Raw genomic sequence first — 17,047 nt, forward strand, 5'->3', positions numbered from 1 at the left:
GGTTTTGCTATGTTTCTTGCAAGGCAGAAGTGAACCTTTTAGAGCAGCCAGCGCTTCCTGTTGCTGGCTGAGGATGCTGAGTGCTGGCGTGCTACCGGGAGCTAGGGATTTCCTGCAGGCAGTGACAGCAGAACTTGGCCTTTGACCTGTGATGTTGAGGCCCTAAAAGGCTGGTGCCTCTGGGAGAACATCTGGCTGCTTGGCTCAGGGAAGCTGTGTCTCTGGGCTTCTGCAGCGCTGCGGCCAAGGGCACACGTGGTAGTGCTGGAGGTCGCAGGGCTTTGTTTCTTTTTCTTCCCTTTTGGAAAAGGGTGTTTGGGCTGTGGGACTGCTCTCCAGTTTTCTTGAGTTATTCTTCACTTCTGAAGAGTCTTATATCCAAGTTGTCTTTTGGCTTTTGATAAGACTCAATAAGATGGTTGTGATGTGCAGGAAGCTGTGCGGGGCCATTCTCTTTCCATGCTGCCAAAGAAAGACAGTGAGTAGTTATGAAGCGTCCTGGTGAGGCAAAATCAGAAGGGGCAAGTTTGTATTGATGCAATTAGTGATGAAGTCTGGAGTTTTGGCAAGTGCCTTGGAGCCTGGAATGCGGATGAAGCTGCAATTCCTTGACTGTTTTCTTATGTTGCTCAGAAGATGAAGGCCCTCTAGAATTGGCTGATGCTGTATTTGAAGTCAAATGTTCAACTCTGCGGCTGGGGAGCTGTGTGGGTCCAAAAGGCCCCAGGGGTGCGGTAGAAGATCAGGTGAAGTAGAGCCAGCCTGGGACCAGGTGCTCAAGAAGGCCAAGGGCATGGTGGCTGTGTCAGCAGCAGTGGGGCAGCAGGAGCAGGGCAGTGAGTGTGGCCCTGTGCTGGGCAGAGCTGCGGCCACAGCTGGAGTGCTGTGTGCACTTGTGGGCCCTGGGAAGCAGAAAGTCATGGAGGGGCTGCAGTGTTTTCACAGAAGGACACGGGAGCTGGGCAAGGGTGTGGAGCAGAGGCCCAGTGAGGAGGTGCTGAGGGAGCTTTAGCCTGGACAATGGGAGGCGTAGGAGGGACCTTCAGACAGACTTCCATCTATCCCCACACGATAGTGCTCACCACAGGGGCCGTTTCTGTACTGAAAATGCCCTCAGTGAAACCAAGTGCTTTAGATAACAGAGGTGGTGACACTTCTATCTTGTGCCTTGTTGGCTTGTTGGTTTTCTTAGAGAGGTTTGTCATGTTCATTTTCTCCTTTTCCAGGAAGCAAAGATTATTCTGCACAATGTTTCTTGCCCCTTCCAGCCCTGGATTAGATTGTGATCCAGTTGGAGTTTTTCCAGTCTGCAGCAGCAGTAGCAGAGGCGTTGCTGTCGCTTTCCTCTTTTTCCTTTTCAGAGCTTTCAAGAACTAAAAGCTGCATTTTACAGAGGCAGTGTTGCTTGCTGATAGCAGCCAGTGAGAAATAGCAACCCTATATCCATCTAGGGTACTGTTGAATTCGCCCATTAAAATTTGGTCTATGGCATTTGCAATCTCTATGTCGCTACGGAATGTTCTGATTTCTCCTTAGAAGATGTGGTGGTAGATCTGAAAAGAAATGAGGTTCTGAATGACAAGGACCAGCCTGTGCCTCATGCTTCTCTCCCTGCCACAGCTGACAGGACCAACAGCCGTCTCTCCCCTGGCTCCCACTGCTCCTGGAGAAGAAGCCCAAGAGGAGCAAATTGAGGCGGACAAGCTCCAGCTTCCATCAGTGGTCACACTAGAGCATGAATATTCCGAGTCCGTAAGTGCCAATTGTGTGTGATGCTGTCTTTAGAGCAAGGCAGAGGTGCAAGTTTCAGAGTAGCCAGCGCTTGCTGTTGCTGGCTGAGGATGCTGAGTGCTGGAGTGCTGCCAGAAGCTAGGAATTTCCTGCAGGCAGCAACAGCAGAACTTGGACTTTGACCTGTGATTTTGAGGCCCCAATGGGCTGGTTTCTCTGGGAGAGCATCTGGCTGCTTGGCACAGGGAAGTTCTGTCTCTGGGCTTCTGCAGCCCTGTGGCTGATGGCACACATCGTAGTGCTGGAGGTCAGAGGGCTTTCTTTGTTTTTCTTTACTCTTTTGTTAGGTGTGTTTGGCTTGTGAAACTGCTCTGCAGTTGTCTTGAGTAAGTCTTCAGTTCTAGAAGCTCGTTTGGCCTTTTGGGTTTTGATAAGGTGCACGGCGCTGATTGTGTTGATTTTCTTGTGTCTTTTTTGCTATTTTCCAGCACTATGAGAAATTCTGCTAAAATTCTGTTTTGCATGTTGACAGTTCTTGAAGATGCAATGCATTTGCATGAGAACACTTAGTTTAAGACACGCGTGTTCGTGCAGATGGAACTTTTCTTGTTCCAGGCTAGTTAATTACACCTTGCACCTCCCATTCAAATTAACAGTACCTCTATCTTTTTGCAGGCCAGGTAAGCAGTTTTTGATGTATCTGGATTTGGGCAGGAAATCGGTGCCCTTGCATTCCAGCTGGTGCTCAGAGATCAGAGCAGCTAGGAGGGGCTGATTACAGCTCCTTAATGCACATTTGTGGTCAAGTCTAAGAGAAGAACTTGCTTGAGCACAGATGGACAAAGACTGCAGTTCCCAGTGCAATGCTCTGGGTCTGATCCTTTTCCACAAGGACTTACATGCTTCAGATTCTCCAAGAATGTGGTTTTTGTGCAACAGGAAAGCAATCTCAGGATTGCTGCTGAGTGGGGCTCTGCGACCGAGTGTTCATGTGTGTAGCAACAGAGAGGACAGTAAAGAGAGATGATAGTGGTGATATCCATCAGTCTGTCTATCTATCTATGTACGCTGTGTAACATTTACATAATTGAATCTTAGCCGACTCTATTCCAAGGCAGTTGGAGGTGCAAAAGTCACCTAAAGCATCCCTCTCAGGAGTGGACTGGAGACATGTTCCCTTGAGAGATTCAGAGCAGGCAGAGATGTCTCCCCCTTCAGATATTGTGGTTTTTTTCCCCTCAGAGCTGTTTTTCTCCTCCAGTCTCTTCTTCCCTGAAACCCCCAGTTAATTCTCTTGATTTTCTGCCTGTCCTAGAGAGGTGAAGAATTCCATGTTTTAGTTGGTGAAGAGAACATGAACTCTAGAAGTGTGTCTTACAAGGAGTGAACTCACCCAGGAAGCCACCTGCAGAGCCAGGATGGAGCTGTGGGACAGGGCAGGGTGTCAGTCACTACTGAAAGACAAACAGGACATGGCAGAAGCAGAGGGAGGCCCTCACCAGACCCTTGAGAAATGCCACACCTTCCCTGGCAGCTGCCTGAGAGGCTCTTGCAGCTTCACTCCCAGATGGCCCCTGATTGTAGGGCCAGGGTCACTTTGGAATCTGTGCCTCCCCTCAAACAGAGAATGACCCAGCAGTGCTTTGGGAACGTGTGAGCCCAGCAGTCTTTGAGTCTTGGCCCACAAAGGTCATATGGGAAGCTGAAACCCATCTTCTGTTGCTTTCTGTGCAGGTGCTTCTAGAGAGAGAGCAGGAGCAGACTGCTTCATCAGAGATGCCATGCCAGACTCGGGGAGAGCTGTTCCCAGCCCGAGAGCAGGAAGAGCAGCTCAGGCAGCAGGTGGAAGAGCCACAGGAGAATGGCCAGGTAAGCCTGACTGGCCAAGGCACAAAGAGAAGGGCAGGGAGAGGGGCATAGACCAGAGCTCTTGGGACCGAGGAGGCCAGGAGTCCCACAGGCACTGGAAGCACAGAGCCTTAGAATCTGCAGAGATCAGCCCTGGGACAGGAAGGTTACAGCGGAAGCAGATGTGGGTAGGGAAGCAGTAAGAAGTAGCTGAATAAATGTGATTTTGGGTCTGCAAAAGGAAAAAGCTGAGGATGATGGCAGCTCCCAGTCACTTTCTCTATATTTGTGTGCACAGAACATCAAGGCAGTGCCACAAGCAGAGCTGCCCGAAGCTCAGAGTGACATTCTGGCAGTGAAGAGAAAGAGCAAGGAAGACTTGATAAGTATTCAAGAGGAGAATCTCCAGCAGCAGAGGGGCGATCAACAAAACCAGGTGAGTGAAAAAGTGGCAGGCACTCCACCCATGAAACATCCTCTCTCTTTTTTTTTAGAGAAGATTAAGGCACAGCTGAACACAGAGCTTCAGACAGCTCAAACTCGGATGAAGGCAAGGCTGAAGAGGCTGGAGGATGAAATAAAAATCATCAGAGAGAAACTTAATCCCCTCCCTCAGGCTCTACAAAAGCAAGTGAGTGAAAGAGGGATGCAGTCACTGCAGTCACCAAACTGGTGGTTTCTGCCCTTCTTGCCTTTCCAGTGCAGAGCAGCAGGGAGTGGGGCCATGCCTCTGAGTGCCATCCTGCTCTAGTGTGTAGCACAGTCACTCTGAAGGACATTTCCTGGTGTGCTCATTCTCTTCTGCTGCCCTGGATAATGTAACTTGTCCTTTGGCCTTTTGGTCAGCAGTCATCCAAATTGATTCCTGCTGGCTTGTTCCTGCTCTCTTGGTTTCTTGATGTGTTTTTACAGTGGAACATGGTGACCCAGATGGAGGATTGAAACAATCTGTCTGTATCCCTTGTCAATCTGTTCTTTCCCTTTCCTCACAGTCGATGACTCCTGGCTGACAGGAAAAAGCTGTAGTCTCTGACTGCTTTGTTCTGTTTCATTTGAGGAGCGAGTGTTGACATCTGACTGGACAGCCTGTGAAGATTACCAGCAAATGTCTGCCACTGAAGGGCCCCAGGTTAGGAGTGAGGCACAGGAACAGTGCCCACCAGAAGTGATACAGGTTGAACATGACCTGAAGATGGTGCAGGAAAAGAAAACACAGTGGGAGGAGGAAGAACACTAGAACAAGGAGCTGCAAGTGTGTCTGCAGCCCTTGGAAGGAGAAAGGAATCCTTGAGAGGAAGTAGAATGGTGATTGTGGCAGTCGTCTTTCTGAAAATCTATGAAAACCAAACACGAATCTGGCCATGAACCCAAGTAAAACTTGCCTTTGGTTTTGACCCATCCAGTTTGCGAAGGGGACATCAGAAAAAAACCATTGAAGAGCCCTGCATGTGGCTGACAGCACCTCCCTAAAGGCTCACATTTCAATAGGGGATCTCAGGGTGATCTCTGCCAACCACCTTTCTGACATCAACTTATTTCTTGTCCCAGATCTACACGGGCTCTGTCACCAAACCTGCTGCAGCAGCAGCAGCATTGTCTAAAGGAGCCTTTTCTCCCCGACCTGAGAAGTGGAGCCAGGGCAGTTTGTTCACCTCCCGCGCTGACCCAGCTGCTGCTCAGCAACAGGAGATCGAGGGTGACTCTCTGGAGCTACTGAGTACGTCTGCTTATTTCTTGTCTGAGGGACAGTGCATTGTGTGCAGGTGCCAGCATAGCCATAACAAATGTTTCTCCTGAGTTTGGTGTCATGGAGACATTTATGAGTCCCCACAGGAACTGCTGTAGAAAATCAGTCTCTGTTCTGGCCACCCGTGCTGCAGAGCTGTCTGCCTGGTTGTTGTTATTGTTACGCAGCTGAGCACAAAGGGCTCAGAGCTCCAAGCACTGGGGCTGCCTTTTGTATCTCCTGGAAGCTGAGGTCTCTCCTTTAATGTCAGCATCTTGCATTTTTGTTGCCCTCAGGGAAAATAGTAAACAAGGAAAATCCCAGGATGAAATACACCAGACTGGAATATATTGGCAGCGGGTAAGTCCAACCGCAGTTACTTCTACATAACCATGGGCCAGGTGTTTTTGTGGTGGAATGTCTATCCACCATGAAGTCAGGCAAGCTGCAAGGTGCAAATCTATCCCCTGTTCCAACACTAGGGATAGACCCATCTATCCCAGTGTCCCATCTCTCAGTGCTGCTCAGAATTTGTATGTGTGCTCAGAGGGCACTGTCAGAGATACCTCCATGCTGCCGAGGTCTTGCCTGCAGCAAGAAACAGGACCTGGAAAATCTCATCTCTCAAGTGTGAGACACTTCTGTGTTAATTTCCTTAGCATTTTTTTATATCTCCAATTCATACTGCCACCCTAATAAAGAGGGAAGAAAGTTGCTTGCCTGAAGGAGAAACCTACTCCCTGATAGCTGTCAGATAACAGTTCTCAGGAACATTTCTTTCTGAGAGTTTGCTGAAGGAAATACTCTGTGGTCAGGAAAAAAACGGAAGAGTTTAGAAACTGAAACCCGAGATGAAAGACACAGCATTATTTTTGAGCTGAGGCAGTAAACCCAAGCAGTTCAGGAACAGGCCCAGTGCCTGCACTTGAGAGGAAAATGCATCATCTGCCTTCTGGCAGAGCCCTCCTGCATCCTGCAGGTTTTTGGCACTCACAGCAGAGACCTCCTGAGTGGGCTGGCTTTCACTGCAAGATCTAAATGGCTCCTACTTCCCTTGCGGCTTTTTTGTTTCTAGGACTTTTGGGGATGTGTGCAGAGCAGTTGACAATGCCACAGGACGAGAGGTAAATGTCAACAGGCCCCGCAGACTCTGCTGCTATTGAGGGGCTTTCCCCTCTGGTGTGAGCTGTGGCTGGAGCTTTGGCTAGAGCCGTGCTGAAAAGGCACAAGAAGCACAGACTGGTGCCAGCCTGCAAAATACATTTGGCACTTTGTCCTCCTCAGCTGCCGGAAGGAAGGCACGCAGGGCAGCGCTTCCTTTCAGAGAAGGACGTGCTCACTCGCTCTCCATGGCTAAAGCAAAGGTGGTGCCTTAGAGCACCTCCCTGCTCTTTGGGGCTACAGCTTCAGAGTCCTGAATTCTCGATTCTGCCTGCCAGCAAATCCATCTGAAAGTTACTGGTAGTTCCTTAGCCACCTGCAGTGCTGCACTTGGCAACTGCACACAGGGAGAGATCTGCAAGTGCCCTAAAAGCCCTAAGCCCTGCCCATAGCCCAAGGTATATCCACAGAATATTAAGGCATTGATTACTTCTTCTGAATCCCAAACAAAGCAGCAGAGAGTGTGGTCAGAGGTTTGGGGGTGGTAGCTGAGACACCACCGTTACCAAATGGACAAGGCAAAACCTCAGTGGCTGCACGTGTCCTGGAACTGTTCCCCAAGGGAGAAGAGAAGTGGGCTGTTGGAATGTCAGTTCCTAATTACTGCAATGCCTAATCACAAGGCAGTTTGGCACAGCTCAGCTGTGTCATTGCAAAATCACAGGCTCCATGTGCGTTGTGGTCTCGTGCCACCAACTTCTGAAGTTACTGATTTTCAATGTCATTTTAGGTGGCCATAAAGAAAATAGATCTTCAAGGACTGAGGAAGAAGGAACTAAAAGTCAATGAACTCATGGTCATGAAAATGAATAGGAATCTCAACCTTGTCAAGTATTTAGACAGGTGAGTTGTTGTGAATGTTTGTTTACATATTGCAAACATGCAAGGTAAAATCCCACTTTAGTCACTGGCAGAAAATAGAGCTGTAATTATTGGCCAATTATTATTGCTCTGTTCATCTCTAATGGATGGGAAGAGAGTGCACCTTGTCTCCATGAGTCTTCTCTGGCATACATAGTTTGAAAATTACTCAAAAACCTGGATCAGTCATATCTTACTAAATCAATAGCCTGTAAGTTCACAGCCACCACTTTGTTTTGGGGCTTGATTTTTATCAAGTGTCTTTTTCCATCCAGATAGACTAATTTAAATTTCCCTTGGAGTGTGTCCCCTGTTTTTCCATTGCTCTGCATGCCAGGAAGACTAGGTGCTTATTTCCAGAAACACACAGTGTGACAGGTTTTTTATGTCTTAATAAACTGCATTTTTTACTTGCTGACCATTTAAGCTCCTTTTTCACAGTTGTGCCTTTCTCCTTGAGACTGCACAGATTGAAAACAATGCACAGCTGAAAGGGAATGTCTATTCCTTTGATTCTGTCCTTGTCATAAAGGAACCTGGAAACAGGAATCAGTCAAGAAAACAACCCAGCCAAGCATGTTCATCTCCACACCCTTGTTTCCTTCTTTCAGCTACCTTGTGGGTGAGGAACTCTGGCTGGTGCTGGAGTACATGGATGGAGGCACTCTGAGCGACATCATCAGCAAGACTCGCCTGTCTGAAGACCAGATGGCAGCCATCTGTCAGGAGGTCAGCAATCCCATCTGTGTTTCTGAGGGCTTGGGCAGGATTGTCTGGGAAACAGGGGCTCAGAACAGGAGAGGTTTCATGTGCCAAGCTTTGTTTCTGTGTGGCTGGTATGCTATGGGCAAGTGAAAGCACTTCAAGTGAAAGGCCTGCCAGTGCCCCTGCATTCCCTGTACTCAAGTCCAGTACTCTTATCTCCTGCTGTTGTACTCTCACTCTGCCTCTTGTATTTGCTCTTCTCCGTTTTGCCTCTCCAAACATTTGCCTGGAGCCTGTTTTCACTGCATTCCTTGCCTGTGAAAGCAAAGGTGCTGGTGGCAGGATTTGAAATAAGCAGCAAAGAAAAAAGAGAGACTCATTTCTCACAGTCCTCTGCTGAAAAGGATAGTAGTGCAGCCAAAATGGTCTTTACTTCAGGAAGGTGACTTATGTGATACTTCCAAGTCTGTGCTGAGGCAAGCAATAAAACCTTTGTCATGCAGCCTCCTACTCAAAAGTGATCTGCTTCACACCAAAGGGAGGGACTTTTTCTTTTTTAGCAAAACCCTCATTTGTCTTCTGCGTGGAGATAGCACATGCACTGCAGCAGCAGTCATCCTGGCTGGTTTGCAGGGGACAGTCTACAACAGCAGGTGCTGTTGCTCTTTCAGAAGCTGATGTGCCTTTCCTCAGAAAGGTTCTGCTCTGCAAGTGTTGGAGCAGCAAGCTCTTCCTCTCAGTGGCACTGTGTTCTGCCATTACTGCCCATTCCCCTGGAGAGGGAATCTTTTAGATTCTTTGTTGCCTTTCTTGTGTGATGAAATCCCATCACTTGTTTTTGCCCTCCTCTTTCTCTTTTCTCTCTCAGTGCCTGCGAGGACTGTATTTTCTCCACTCAAACCATGTGATCTACCGCGATGTGAAGAGCTGCAACATCCTTCTCAGAACCAATGGTTCTGTCAAGCTGGGTCAGTATATTCTTGGTCAGGTGCAGCATTCCAGGGATGTGGGGTGTAGGGCTGCTTTGAGTGACAGCCAGCTCCCCAGAAATGGTGCTGGTGGCAGTGCAGAGACACCCGCTGTGAGCTGAGGGCACAGTTGCAATGTGCACAGAGGTATGAGAAGGAACCACAAGCAGTCTAGACTGCTCTTGGTCTGTGTGTGTCCCTTCCAGAGGGAGGGAGCTATAATCTAAAGCTTCAGGGGAATAAAGTCCACTGTTGGAGGGAGCGTTAAAAAACCTGGTTTTTTTTTTGGATGTGGCCAATTTCATACTACCTTAGCTAAAGCCCCAAGGAAACTGAGTGTGGAAAGTTCTCTGGGAGATTCAAGAGCACATTCTTAGAATGAGAATGGGAAATTTTTTTGCTTGGTTTCCTAATTGGAGCTGGCTTTCATGGTTTGTTGTTTTCCCCACAGCTGACTTCGGTCTCTTTGCTCAGCTCACCCCTGAACAGAGCAGACGGAGCTCCGTGGCCGGCACTTCTGGGTGGCTGGCGCCTGAAGTGGTGACAGGCCAAGCATATGGTCCCAAAGTGGACATATGGTCTTTGGGAATCGTGGGCATTGAAATGGTGGAACAAGAAGTTCCTTGCAGGAATGCAACTCCTGTTTTGGTAAGGAACAAATACTCACTGATCCCACTGTCTTTCTCACCTGTCCCATGTTCTGTGTGCCATTGGACAAAATCCCATTGCCATCTGCTGGCCCCACTTCCACCAAGGTCCCCTTCTAAAAATGTCCCTGCAGCATATCAGGACCCACTAGAGATTTGGTTACATCAGAAGGGAAATGGCAGTTCAGAAACCTAATCAGTTCAGAAAGTTGCCATTTTGGCCTCCAGCCATGCCTGACATTTCTCATTTGCTTTTTGAACCCTGTTGGAGCTCTGGCTCTGAAGGACAAGAATTTTTCAGTGGAACGGTTGGATGTGTGATAAATATCCTTCGAAATGGAGGTTGAGTCTTTCCAGTTTCAATTTTACAGAAAAAGAAAAAGTGAAAAAGAAACAACCAGCAAAGCAATGTCCAAGCTATTCTGCTTTCTTTTCCCTTTTTGAACCACAGCACATCAAATTTCCTCCATACTGTAGCATGTTTTTCAATTCATGTGGGTCTTTGAAACTTTCAGATTTTCAAGTCATCTGTACATTGTTCAGTCATGTGTGTGGGATGCCTGGATAAGTTTAGGATGTGTTTTTCTCCAACTGCAGTTAGGATTGTACACCAAACCCTTGGCTGTTTCTTTAGCAAGTTGATGAGCTTGCAGGCAGGTGCCTGGGCTGGGATCCAACGTGGGCAGTTGACGCTGGTGCTGTGTTTCTTTACCACAGGGGCAGGGCCATCCCTGGCCTGCACAGTTCTAATGACAGTGAGGACTCCAGCTCCCCACCATGGCCAGTGGCTGAGCACAGCTGCAGAGGGACAGGATAAAACCCCCTTTGCAACCTCTGGTGGTGTGGGAAAAGGAAAGAAAGCTGTCCTAATTATTTATACTCAAGCAGAATGCGTTTGTTGTTTTAGGCTTGGAAATTTTCCTTTGGGTTGAAGAGGATAATAACAAAGTCTCTTTGGTCACCATCTATTTCAGTGCCACCAGCACAGAGCTGTTAGCATTGTGATGGGCATTTTTATGGAGACCAGGCCACAGCCTGGGGTCATGGAGATGCTGCCAAACCTCCCATTTCTTACCCAACACTCTCTGCGATGGGGACACCTTTAATGCATTGACTTGAGCATCCAAATGAGCAGAGAGTGACCATAGGCATGGCACTTCTTCTTCTGATTTGACCATGAAAAGGTTTCCTTTTGCCACATAAAGAAGCCAAAATGTGCAGCTGAGAGACAGAGCTACAGGTGGCTCCTGTGCACCCAAGCAGGCATTTTCATCTCAGTATATTTTTGCATGCATCTTAATGTGTCTGTGTTGAATATGAGATTCCAAATGTTTGTTTTCTTTTCCTGAGGAATAGCTGGTGAATTTCCTTTCTTTCCTTCCACTTACCACTGTTTTCTAGAAGAGGAAAAGAAGCTCAATGAGATTTGTTTTATGGCAGTTGTGTTTCAGGGACCAACAAGCACTGCAGAGATGCCTTTCATGTACTATTCCTTGCAAGTAGTAGAGTTAGTATAGCAAAGTCCCTCTTCCAAAAAACCTGTCAAGCTGATGTGAGTCCTCAGGGAAGGAAACATGCTTTGCTGATGTAAGTCCCACTTACTAGGTCAGTCAATGAAATCAGCTGCCAAGGAAAAATCTGCAGGATGGTGGAAAGGCTGTGGCTGCATCGGGGTTTGGGTTTTTGGTTGGTAAAGGAAAGTCATCTCTGGGTCTCTGCCAGGGCAAAAACTGCCACTGAAGAACACAGGGTAAACAAAGGGATCTGGGAGAGCACTTAGAGATGTGAAAGCAGCAGGTGGAGCCTGGTGTTTGCTTTTTCTGTAGGTTAAACTGACAGCCAGGGGAGAGAGACCACAGCTGCGGCAGCCCAACAGATTCTCATCTTGCCTGCGTGACTTCCTGAGCTGCTGCCTGCAGATAGACGTGAAGTCTCGCTGGTCTGCCAGGGAGCTCCTGAAGGTAAAATGTGAATGGGCTGCAGGTGAAACAGGGTCTGAGGGGTTGGGCTCCTCCTCCACTGAAGTCCAAGGCATCAGCTGAGCCCCCTTCCTCCTCACCTCCACTCTTGCTGCTCTTCAATTGAAAATGGTGAGGAATCCTAGACTGGGATGGGCTGGCAGGGCCCTGTGAAGGTCCTCCGGTCCAAAATCCTGCAATGAGCAGGGACATCTTTAAAGCAATCAGGTTGCTCAGAGCCCTTTGGCGCCTGACCTGGAATGGGGCACGTACAAGCTCTTGGGACAGCCTATGACAGTATTGCACTATGCTCTGAGTAAACAAGTTCTTCCTTAGACCTACTCAGACTTGATCCCCATTTTGATTAAAAATATTCATCACAATCTGTTGTAACTGGAACCGTTAAAAACGATGTCCCCACTTTCTTGAAAGCCACTCTGAAGTCTTGGAAAGTGGCAATAAATCTCCCTGAAACCTTTTCTTCACAAAACTGAATAACTCCACCTCTCTCTGCATTTCCTGAGAGGAGAGGTGCTCTGTTTTCTGTCACTCTCTTTTGTAATTTGGTGGGGTGTTCAGTTTTATCTAACCGCAAAAGAATTGAAGTAGGGGAATGCAGGGTACAGAGACATGAAATGGTGGTGCAGGAACCCAAGGAAGCCAGTCTCAGCTGAGCAGTCAGAGATTTGGCTGTGGGCAGCAGGGGATCTGGGGGGCTCACTGTGAGCCTCTGAGGGCCCTGGTTTGTGCCCCCCAGCCCACCCTTAGAGGTTTCTGCCACGCAAACAAGGACAGCTGGGAGGGACTTGTCCAGCCCCATCTGCTGCCTGGCACGCTCAAGCAGACGGGAACTGTGCCAGGGTTACTGCCAGGTTGTGTGGCAGAGAGGGAACTGCAGGGCCTGGTGCCACTGGGCTGGCCCTGCTGGGAAGGAAGGTGCCATCCAGCACACAAGGGGCAGGGCATGGAAAGGCAGACACTGCTCTGTCTCCCTGCGGGAATCAGCACAGTGCCTGTCTTGCAAAGGCAGGGACCTATGTAAGTCATTGGTGTTTCCTGCAAGGAAGAAACCCCAGGGACAGAAAGCACCATTTCTAGAGCACCTGCAGGGCAAAAATCCCAGCAAGATGAAGATATCATAATAAACAGATGAGTTGGATTGCAGGCCAGGTTTGCCTGTGATGACAAGGTCATGCACATCATGACTGGGGGAGGAGATGGTCCCACTGCTGCTCTTTCTGGGTCTTTTTAGGATCTAGAAGGAACCCTGACTGAGTCTCTGAAGCACTGAGCTTGGAAAGTCATGGTTCAATGTTCTTTGTTTTGTTTTTTTTCCTGTGGACAGCATCCATTCATACGTTCAGCCAAGCCAGCATGTATCCTAGCACCACTCATCAACTCAATCAAAAAGAAGAAGGAGGAGTGGAGAAAAAGAATGTAATAATCAAGGTCTTGTCTCCATAACCAATTTAGAGTAGGATTGTAGAGTAGGACTCTAGAGTAGGATTGTTGAGTAGTTTTGGTTCATAGAGTAGGTTTATAGTATAGGTTTATAGAGTAGGAATATTATTAAATAAAGTTTCTGAAACATCAACTCATTTCGAAGATTCCCCTCCTTCAGACCCCTTCTGACAGCTCAGCATTTTCTTCTGAATGACCACTTGTTTTTTACTGGTGCTAAGTCACACGGCTTCTTTGGTGTGGATAGTAAGTGGAGAAGGTTCTTCTTCATTCATCTTCTCCAGACCACACTGCCTTTGGAATATGGCCCTCTGGCTGGTTTTGGCACAGCTGTGGTATTTCTAGTTGAGGCAGAAAAATGCAGGCAACACCAAAGGATGGGAGAGGCAGCCAAGACATCCTGCGTGGATTCAGGCCTTCAGTTGTCACTCAAAAGCATTTGAGTTCCTGCCACTTGGATTTGTATCCCTAAGTGCAATGTCTTTGGCAGAAGGAGAGCCTTCCTCAAGTGAGAAAGCAGAAAGATCAGAGAGGGTCCTCGGGAAGGTCTCCTGTGGTGCAGAGCTGTCAGCGCCTGGGAGGTGAGAGCAGGCCCAGCCTTGGCCGGGGTTTTGCTTGCCTGAGGGTTTTGCTTGAGGAGTGAACTGATTTGGAAGGGAGCAAAATAATTTCAGCAGGCTATTTGTGTTTTCTTCATTACTTTCTGAAAGAAAGTCATAATGTGTTGCACACAGGTGGGGGGATTAGAAAAGAAAGGCCTTATAAAATCAGGCCTTGCCATGGTAAATTCCCAGCTGGCCTGTTACGACTTCTATGTGCAGCCAGCTAACTTCCCATGGGAAAAGTCCTAAGAATTAGTGCAGTTAGCACAACAAGCTATTGTGCTATGAATACTGTTTGCATCTGTAATAAACAAGAAATCTGTCCCAGAAGCATCCATGAAAGAACAATGTAATCACTTGAGTAGGAGTGAGTCCTAGTATGTACACACCAAAACACCTTCTAAGCAATAAATTGTATAGCAAGGAAACTACCAGCCAGCTGGAGTTGACAATGAGATCTGTGAAAACAATATAAAAATGAGTTATGTGAATAAAGAATTGTCTTTCCCTGCATGAAGAAACTGAGTCCTGGCTGCTTTATTGACACAGCAGTGTGACTTGACTCAGCAAGAGCACTTTCAGGGTGTATTGATGAAACGCTTGTGTTTGATTCCCAGAATAGGAAAGAGAGGCGTTAAGTGTAACAAACAAGGCTTAGTCTTGTGAATTCCTTTAGCTTTAACAAGAGTGCTGAACCCTGTATTCCCCAAATTACTCCAATTTTTCCTAATTCAATCCTTTGTTAGGGTTTAATAAACCTTTAAAAAGGTTAAAGTGAAGAGTCTTTTTTTAGATGGGCAATGCTGTGGGCCATTTTCTTGGTCTGGTTTCTTTTGCTTGGGTCTCTTCTCAGTGCTCAGTTGGGGTGCAGCCTGTAGGTGCTTGGGGCACTCTTGGAGTTCCTCTCAGATCCCTTGAGCAACAGGCTTTGGCCCATGAAGGGAATTTGTGCTGCTTTGTGACAGAGGTGAACTTCCCAGGCTATTTTCTGTTTGCTGTGGGGAAGGTTGGTTATTGCTTGGCATAAATTCACTGACCAACACAGAGCGTTTGCTTTGTCCTGTCGGGGCATGGTTGCCACCTCGTCGTAGTGACATCACAAGGTTGACTTGGTGCACAGAAGGTCTGGAGCCGGTTCGTATTCCATCAGTGGCTCCGGTCTCGTACCATCCCGAGGGAGAGGGGGGAACGCGTGCCCAATGGTCTCCCTTGACACAACAACAAATTAAGGAGCTCTGCAAGGCCCAAAAGGATTACTCTTGGGAGAGTGAGGACTCCCGGGGGATTCTAAGGGTCACTTTAGCAAGGTCGGAGGTCACCCCTTGTGACCTCCGGGACCTTTTCTCATGCCTCCTCAACCCCACCGAGTTTGTTGCGTGGGAGGCGGCATGGGAAAAGGAAGTTGTGGAGGTCCTTCCCTCCTTGTGGGACGATCCCTGCACAGGGCAAGACTTAAATGGTGATACCATCTGCATCGAGCACCTGTGCGGGAAGGGAGACCTGGCAGACGGGCACATCCAGGCAATACTTATCCCGCCTGAGACCCTTAAAGAAGGCCGGAAGGCAGCAGAGAGGGCGTTTCTTAGGCTTCCCGCTACTGCACCCCAGATTTCGTATTCTAAGATTTTGCAGCACGCAGACGAGCCATTCATACTCTTTGTTGAGCATCTCCGGAAGGCGATCGAGGTGCAGATGCAGAGAGAAGAGGCCAGGAAGCAGCTCCTGCATGAAGGAGCAACCACTAATGCCAATGCAGCATGGAGGGATGCCATCCCAAGCCTGCCGATGGATCCGCCTATCTTCCTGCAATGGATGATTGAGATCTCTTGAAAGGTCACCATGCCCTCCGGAGACCTTGACCACCGGGCTAGACCACTGCCCTGCCGCGTTGCTGCTGCTGACATCCTGGAAGCCGTCCCAGTGGGCTCTGATCCTGTTTTTCCTCCAGCTGACTACCGGCCTCGACCAAACACCCTGGGACTGATTCACAAGAGCACTTCCCCCTGCCATCTGTGTGGGAATGTGGGCCACTGGATGCCTGACTGTCCCGTGCAGAAGGAGTTCTGGGAGTTTAAAAAGGAGAGCAAAACAAATACAACACAACACTTTGTGACAGAGGTGAACTTCCCAGGCTATTTTCTGTTTGCTGTGGGGAAAGTTGGTTATTGCTTGGCATAAATTCACAGACCAACACAGAGTATTTGCTTTGTCCTGTCCGGGCATGGTTGCCACCTTGTCGTAGTGACAGAAGGTTGCCTTGGTGCACGCAAGGCCTGAGTGTCAGAGCAGCCCTAGGCCTTGCTCAGTGCAGGAGAACCCTCCTGATTGAGGCATTTGTCAGTGGGTACTTGCACACTGACAGAAGCCTTGCTTTTTTTGATGTTGAAGCACAGCCTGCAAACTCGCAGAGGAGTGTTACAATGATTCACCATCTCGCTCCTGCAGTTTTTGCTCCATATGGCGTTTTCTTTTCCATCTATTATGTGACTTTGCATGTATGTAGAGGTTTTCCCTGGGTGTATCCTAACTTGGCTTTTGTATGTCTTCCTGCTCTTTCTCAGTGACTGAGTTTCTGATTCTGAAACGGAAAGAACATTAGGAGGCCACTGGTTTGGCAACACTCCTGTCAAGGCATTCAGCTAAAAAGGGCATGTCTGTAGCCACAGGGGCAGCATTTGCAAGGGAACCTGCAGGGCTTCTGTTCCCTCCACAGGAGAGTCTGTGGCAACAGAGTCTGTCATTTCCTCAGTTTGTTGGGACAAGCAAGACAGCTTGAAAATGTAGTCTGGAAGACATTCTTGCAAGACCTTCCAAAAACTCTGCAGTTGTTCCCAGAATTCAGGGAAAGCTGCTTTCTTTCCACAGTTTCTCCTGAAAGGATTTGACTGTCTAATTTGACCCTTTACTGAGTGCTAAAACAGTAATTCCCTTTGCAAGGAAGTGCAAACTCCAAAGCAGTGAGTGTCTGCTGCAGAACCCTGGAGCTGTGAGAGGAGGGGACCGGGAAGATGGGGCGAGAGCATGCTGGGATGATTCTCACATCAATCTGCTGTAGCCCACTCCTTCCCTTCCGGAATATTCCCTGTTCCCCACCCCCCATTGGACGTCGCCACGAGCACCCTCTCCCCACACTCCTACAGTTGTACCCCCGATCACCCCAGCTTGTCCCCTCCTTTGAGCCCTTTCTCCACTGGTTGATTTGTACCCCGACTCTGCCTACCCTCTCCCCTTTATAAACCCTGGGCCCACCCCAGATTGGAGCTTGAGCTCATCCAGATACCGGCCCCATTCAACTGTGATGGCATCTCAGGTTTCCTCCCCTCCTTAAACCTCGGACCATCTGCTAATAAACCCAGTTGGATTTGCACCGGTGCCTCAA

The 17,047-nt window shown here is 48.4% G+C and overlaps 1 protein-coding gene across 1 annotated transcript in view; it reads left to right on the forward strand.

Moving 5' to 3' along the window:
• Positions 1 to 13,046, forward strand: part of LOC135460137 (serine/threonine-protein kinase PAK 3-like) — a 52,592-nt gene extending 39,546 nt beyond the window's left edge. The window contains exons 3-10 of the mRNA XM_064736808.1: positions 3,466 to 3,600; positions 3,878 to 4,210; positions 7,197 to 7,309; positions 7,939 to 8,056; positions 8,901 to 9,000; positions 9,452 to 9,648; positions 11,474 to 11,608; positions 12,951 to 13,046. Of these exons, the coding sequence (XP_064592878.1) occupies positions 3,466 to 3,600; positions 3,878 to 4,210; positions 7,197 to 7,309; positions 7,939 to 8,056; positions 8,901 to 9,000; positions 9,452 to 9,648; positions 11,474 to 11,608; positions 12,951 to 13,046 (1,227 nt within the window). The remainder of the gene's footprint in view (positions 1 to 3,465; positions 3,601 to 3,877; positions 4,211 to 7,196; positions 7,310 to 7,938; positions 8,057 to 8,900; positions 9,001 to 9,451; positions 9,649 to 11,473; positions 11,609 to 12,950) is intronic.
• The last annotated feature ends 4,001 nt before the right edge of the window (positions 13,047 to 17,047 follow it).

The sequence above is a fragment of the Zonotrichia leucophrys genome, chromosome Z, assembly GCF_028769735.1.
Source record: "Zonotrichia leucophrys gambelii isolate GWCS_2022_RI chromosome Z, RI_Zleu_2.0, whole genome shotgun sequence".
NCBI classification, from domain to species: domain Eukaryota; kingdom Metazoa; phylum Chordata; class Aves; order Passeriformes; family Passerellidae; genus Zonotrichia; species Zonotrichia leucophrys.